The sequence below is a fragment of the Coffea eugenioides genome, chromosome 8 (genome assembly GCF_003713205.1).
Source record: "Coffea eugenioides isolate CCC68of chromosome 8, Ceug_1.0, whole genome shotgun sequence".
Lineage (NCBI taxonomy): Eukaryota > Viridiplantae > Streptophyta > Magnoliopsida > Gentianales > Rubiaceae > Coffea > Coffea eugenioides.
The window spans coordinates 38,118,560-38,125,177 of record NC_040042.1 but is presented as its reverse complement, the minus strand read 5'-3'; the positions used below and the strand labels follow the sequence as shown (position 1 = coordinate 38,125,177).

The 6,618-nt window shown below is 38.5% G+C and overlaps 1 protein-coding gene across 1 annotated transcript; it reads left to right on the top strand.

Moving 5' to 3' along the window:
- Window positions 1-1,771: 1,771 nt before the first annotated feature.
- On the top strand, window positions 1,772-6,272 carry LOC113780700 (mitochondrial intermediate peptidase, mitochondrial-like). The gene is made up of 10 exons (XM_027326480.1): window positions 1,772-2,114; window positions 2,222-2,303; window positions 2,461-2,513; window positions 2,602-2,656; window positions 3,204-3,342; window positions 3,429-3,483; window positions 4,552-4,774; window positions 4,973-5,068; window positions 5,866-5,985; window positions 6,081-6,272. The coding sequence occupies exons 1-10, from the start codon at window positions 1,939-1,941 to the stop codon at window positions 6,270-6,272; spliced, it is 1,191 nt and encodes a 396-aa protein (XP_027182281.1). The 5' UTR covers window positions 1,772-1,938.
- Window positions 6,273-6,618: the final 346 nt, after the last annotated feature.

Here is a 6,618-nt window from a genome sequence, read left to right as displayed (position 1 = left end):
ACTTCTTAAAGTTTTTTCCCTACACACTTCAAAAATCTAATACACAAAAAATTTTTCAAAAACTTTTCTTCCTTTTCCTCCCTCATCCAACCCACCATGCCAGCCACCACCTCCACCACTTTTACCGGCACCGGTCACCTCAAAAATTTTTTTTTTCTGTCCCTCACCCTCACCCCCTCTCCTCTGCAGAAAGAGGAGTAACGCTGTCGTTTATGCCGGAGGTTGGGCCGACTGTCTCTCTTTATTTATTTATTTTTTTTTTACAAATCACCCAAAGTGGAGTTAGGGTTGGGGGATCCGTTATTTCCATGGCAGGCATGGAAGGAATTGCAGCGGCGAGAGGAACTGGAATTAGAAGTGGAAGTGGAATAGGGGGAGGAGGAGGAGGTGTCTCAGTCTCAGAGGGGGGGAGAGGAGAAAAGCAAAAAAAAAAGAACAGAGCCAAGCAGGGGCATGGAGGTCGAACGACTGCGCGCGCGTTACGACTGGAGTGCGCTGTGGAGAAGGCACACCAGGAGCTGGGCTGGCTGATGCGCGTGCGGAGGAGGTCGGGGCGCTGGCGCTCTGGTGCACCTGCGTTTCTGGTCGAAGAGGCGCCGGAGGTGGTGGTCGGCGCTCCAAGAAACAAGGGGAGGGAGATGGGGGAGGGGGTGGCAGGGCAGAGGAGGTGGCGGGGCAGCGGGGGAAGGGGTGGCGTGCAAAGGGGAAGGGGAAGAGGGAGAGGAGGTGGCGGAGCAGCTGGGGAAGGGGCAGCGGGGGAGGGGTTGGCGTGCAGAGGGGAGAGGAAAGGCAGAGGAGAGGAGAAAGGGAAAGGGAGGAGAGGGGTGGCGGGAGGGGGAAGGAAGGAAGAAGAAGAAGAAGAAAGAAAGGAAAGAAAAGAAAAAGGAAAGAAAGAAAAAAAGAAAAGGGAAAAAAATTTCACATCACAAAAACTTCTACAAAAATTTTTACCTTACAAAAATTTCTACAAAAAAATTTTTCACCTTTCAAAAACTTCTACAAAATTTTTTCAAAAACTTCTACAGTGTACTATAGTAAAGTTTTAGACAAACTCTCAAAAAACTCAGGTTCCAAACAGGCCCATTATCATATGACCTTTTTAACGTTTCAAAATGTCCAATTTATTCCCATATTTTTTTTATTGCAACGGTAGAATTCCTATAACCTAATCTAGTTTAATCTAGGGGGAGGGGAGGAGGACTCGATGTGAGTAGAGACTCCATCAAAGAAAACCAATTAAGACCGCCACATGTTGTCCAATTCATCCCCATGTGATATTATGTAAAATAGAGTTTAACTACATTGTATAAAAGTATAGAGAAAATATGTGAATAAATACAAAAATTACATTAGGTAAATTAGATATTTATACAAAATATAAGGAGGTTACATAAATATTAAAATTTTATCAAACATGCTTTTAGAAATAATTTGATATGACCGCAGTAACTGATCATGCATTTCATTCATTTTTCAATTTACATAAAATTATAGGAGGGTTATGTAACTATTTTAAAACTTTAGGGGTGTCATATGATATTATATAAAATTACAAGGGATAATAAATAATTTACCCAAAAATCAACATAATGGCAAAAAACTACAAATAAGGACACTTTGTGGTGGATTTTAAAATCCAATGAATTGTAGGTTTTTACTTTTCATACTCCCAGAAATTTGAACCAGGAACACCACTGAAATGTTTTGGATTTAGGAATACCGTAACCTTTAATCCACTACTACTCTGTCACACACGCACAATATAAGACCCGCAGCTTACATACTTGATGCTTGATCACCATTAATTCTGGCGGCAAATAGCGTGTTATTAAGGTTTCAGTTCACACACAAAACAGAGCGTGGAAACGGAGGAGATCGGAGGGCTAGCGGCCCGCAGGCCCAGCAGCAACTCCTATCACCATTTTCTGTCGTGGGAGCATGTCTACCCTCTTCCGCCGCCGCTCACTGGCGGCTTACGTCTACAGCCATGTGCTGAACTCCCATAAGGTCCACACTTCAACAGCTCCACTGCTGCAGGAAACCGGTCTCTACGGTTTCAACCACTTGAAAACTCCCAAAGGCTTCCGACGCTTTGTTGAGGACGCCATAGAAAGGTTATAAATAACCTCCAACTTAAAACTGGCATAAGAAAGAACTGAAAATTCTTGATTTCTTTTATATTTTTTTTGGTAAATAAATGATTGCTAAAGAATATTATCAGGTCAAATGAGCTCGTCACCTTTATTTCTGGAATGCCATCTGCTCCGGAAATTATCGGAGCCATGGATGAGATATCCGATACAGTAAGTGTATTTCAATGTTTATGGCGTCTTCTCTCATTATTTTCTAGGTTTTTGTACTAAAGACCATAATTGAAGCATGTATGTTTAACAATTGCTGGTGTTAGTCTACACTACTTTTGAGTTTCAGGAGCTAACTGGAGTAGTTGATATTTCCTAGGTATGTTCAGTTATTGACTCTGCAGAACTGTGTAGAGCTACACATCCGGACAGGTCAGTATTGATTTTGGATTGATGTTTTGTGATTGTTATTGTTATTTTGATTAGTCTGTAAAAATTTTCTGTTCACTTTGCAATTAAGGGAATTTGTTGAGGAGGCAAGCGAGGCGTCCCTGAGGATTAATGAATATATTCATGTGAGGCGGCAAGTGGTTTATTCGCTCTCTTACTATCTTTACAAGTTCTAGTGTTTGTAATTAGGATAAGCAATCTGATTATATGTCAATCAGATGAATAAACCAGAATACAGCGGATCTTAATTATGAAACCAACTAAGTTAATTGAGCCAGCAGATAATGTTGGTTAAGTATTCCTTTGCTTCTTTACCTACTATCAGTCACAAAAGGAAAAACTCAACGCAGAGGATGTACACTTGTCTTTTATATTGATTCTCAGGAAGCAGGTTTAAGCTAATTTTGTAAGATTTGAATGATTGAATTCATTGGATAGGTTCAACAAAAGTATAAGGTATTGAAGGCCAGAACAAGTACGTCTTACTTGATGATATTCTTCACAAAGGCTATAAAGCAGAATTTTGGTTTTGTGACATAGTTACAAATTATACGTATTTTGTTTGACTGCTGGTAATTATGATATGTAAAATTCTTTAATTTGTGGAGATTTTATGGTTTCTTTTGGTTCAGTTCTTTTATCAGTCAAAGTGAATTTTTCTCTCTCATGTAGCATCTTAATACAAATCATTGCCTGTACATGGCGGTGGTAAAAGCTGAGCAGGATTCCCATTTGCTAAATGAAGAAGCTCAAAGAGTAGCCCATCATTTACGTCTTGACTTGGAAAAGGCTGGCATTCATCTGCCTAGTGGTGCTTATCTTTTCTGAAATAGTTGCTTCCTGCATTTGATCTTTTGCCCCAGCTAACTAACTAACTCTATTTCGTTGGTCCTGCAGAACAGTTGGATCGAGCTAATCAGCTTAATATGGAGATTGTTCAGCTGTGCAGAGAGTAAGTACCCCCCACATAAATGAACACGCATAACATGTTTTGTTTCTTTAAGTCTTCACATAAGGTCTGAGATTGTTGGTGGTTTATATAATGCCTGGGCAAAGGTTGGTTTGTTGTTTGTTCTGTGCAGCGGGAGCATAAATATGTTGCACTACTATTTTCTTGCCATTATTAGGATTTTTCAGTATGCTGCTATTTGAGTTTGACTTTTCACAAAGCAATGGTTTTACTTTACCATGCACTATTCCCTTTAAGTAGATTACGGTATCACTTTCCTCCAGGAAAATTCATGAATTATTTACTCATTTTCCTATAATCAATTCACGTTTTCTTTGCCATCTTCTCTTCAGTGAGAAACACAATGTTTGGTAAATCACAATGCTGGGTTTATGGCTGTGCTGAGTGTCAAAAAATGTTGCCTTTCATTGTAGATTTCTGATACCACAGCAATCTGGAAAACTACTATTTTTTTAGGGAGGTACCCATGGTTTGAATAGCTACTAATGTTGGAAAAGTGAAACTTTTTTCTTTCTGTAGAGGGTAGCAATAAGAGTTGACTAAAAACAATGAGATCTGTTGCACCTTCTCCTTCTTATGCAGATCTTACTTACTTTTGCTTCAACCTTCTAATTTCTGCTCTATATGAAGATTGAAGCACTAAATCTCTTGCCTTACGTGTCATTGTGGAAGCTATTTGATTTATTCTGTTTAACTTTGGTCATTTCCTAAAAATGGTTCTGGATTATTTGACAATGACAATGAGATCCTATTTTGAAGAGTTCAGAAGCTGAATGTGCGGAGATGTTACTCTTGCAAGGTAGGATATTTTGATTAGGCTGAGTTCTACTTGGCCAGAAATTGGAAAAACTGTAGGACTGAATCCTGATGTTTAGTTGTTTTCTATTATCACTTTGAATCAAAGATATCACAATCTGAGTCTATGCACTGAGTACTTGATTGCGCTTCCATTCCTTCTTTGCATCTTGCAATTAGTTTTCAGCATCAGTGACGCATGGTGCCCTTTATTTGATCGTGAGACATTATCTATGTATTTCTTGTTTCTATCAGGTTCAATGAAAATATTATCAATGATCCAGGTCACATGGATATCTTTCCAGCATCACACATCCCAAAAAAGTTACACCATCTTGCTAGGCCTATCTATCGGACTACATCAGGTGCATTTGGGGGATCAGCATGGTCTATGACAAACATGAAAGAGAAGGGCTTTCGATTACCAACCGATCCAAATACTCTCTCCTCTATTCTGCAATGGGTATCAGATGCTGAGGTAGGAACAAATTACATATCAATGAACTTAGATGATAAAGCTTGTATTAAACTATATATTGTACAGCCCTGGTTTCCAAAACTTTTGTCTGTGTCCTGTTTCCTTCTTTCAAAGATCATCTTCCTTCTTGAATGAAGTGCTAAATTTTCTCAAAAACTTTCAATCTGACATTCAGACTCATAATTTCTTCTTGTTCAGATTAGGAAAACCGCTTATATACAAGGAAACTCTGCCCCACTTGGAAATCTTGGTGTCCTCGATAAGCTTATTGCAGCTCGTCATGAGTTTGCTCAGGTTAATCTTATTCACTGCACTTCCTTTCCATTGGACGAATCTACTTTAATCTGTCGGTCTAATTGCCCATCTAAAAGTTGGTCTGCGTGATTTTATTTCTGAGTTTCTCCATGTGAAGTCTGATGTTTAACTTTAATGAGGTTCTGTATATTGTGAGTCGAATGAACTGTCGCATTATGTGAACAGCTTGTATTGTGAGTCGAATGAACTGTCACACTATGTGAGCAGCTTTTCTTGTTGATAGCTGCCATATTTCTATATCAAACCTGAGCAAAAAGTCCTCCAGATGCCACAGGAAGTAGAGGTGTATATTTCATTGCAAATGTCTTTTGCAATACCCATCTCCAGTGAACTAACACACTTTTCTTTGTATGCCATTTTTCTTGCCTAAAATGACTACTTTCTCTTTTCTTGGTGCTTTCCTTCTTTCAGTGCATTTTTTTAATTCAAGAACCTGAAGGGAATTTTATGGCGTGTATTCCATCGTACTTCCTAGTTTTGCATCTTTACCCAAATGTCTGATAATAAATGTTAGATCTGTATGCCATTAACACTACTTTCTCTGATCTGATTTCAGTCAGATAACGTGATCAAACTCGACTTTGAGAAATTGAATATTGATTTTATGTCCTTTCTTTCTTTTCTTTTCTTTTTTTTTAAAGGATACTATTAGAAGGTTAACTTGTATGTTAAAGTAAGAATTGGTCTTCTACACCTTTAATTCTTGTCTTTCCTGGAAGAAGTCTCTGCAGAAATTTGACATCGTAAGCAATGCCTTATTTTGGATGCACATGCAGATTATGGGCCATAGTTCCTATGCAGATCTTGCTGTTCACTCAAGTATGGCTTCATCACCTGATATCGTATTATCGTTTTTGCTTGAAATGAGCGAAATAGTTAGACCTAGGGCTGATGAGGTACAGTACTTAGTAAAACTCGACAATCACAACAAATTCCATTTTCCTTGAGGCAAGTTTAATTTTGTCGATAACTGAGTATATTTTCATTGCAGGAGTTTAAGACAATTTGGAATTTCAAGAGAGAGAAAAGTGGCCAGCTCTATGGAGACTTGGAGCCATGGGATGAAACATACTTTACCGCTATAATGAAGTCTGCAGTTTATGATTTAGATTCCTCGGTATATTCTGCAAAACCTGCATGCATTGTAGTTTGTCATTTATATTCCGTTCCTACTATAGGCTAGCTTCTTATTGTCCATGTAGTTTGATACTGTTTATACTGTTAAACCATGAATGAGCAATTGTTAATACTGGTGCACATGTTTAGCTTTTGCCTTTATACTTAAACAGTGGGATAGCTTTCATGGAAACTCAACATACAAAGCCTACCTGCCCCAAGCAAGTTGTTATTCTGTTTTATTTTGCTTGATCATGACTCAGTAGATTGGTTTTGGAACCACGACTTTTCAGCACTGGTTACTTTAGTTTAAAAACTTGCAAAACTTAATGGGGACTTAAATGCAATTAAGTCAATAGGTGAGAAGGTAAGAAATCGATTTGCCTTAATGTAGATTTGGAACAAATAAGGGA

Bases quoted from the DNA above. Each gene is read 5' to 3' on its own strand.
- LOC113780700 (XM_027326480.1), top strand. From the start codon at position 1,939: ATGTCTACCCTCTTCCGCCGCCGCTCACTGGCGGCTTACGTCTACAGC. The intron at 2,304-2,460 runs GTAAGTGTATTT...GATATTTCCTAG, and splicing joins TGGATGAGATATCCGATACA to GTATGTTCAGTTATTGACTC. The intron at 5,986-6,080 runs GTACAGTACTTA...TTTTCATTGCAG, and splicing joins TTAGACCTAGGGCTGATGAG to GAGTTTAAGACAATTTGGAA.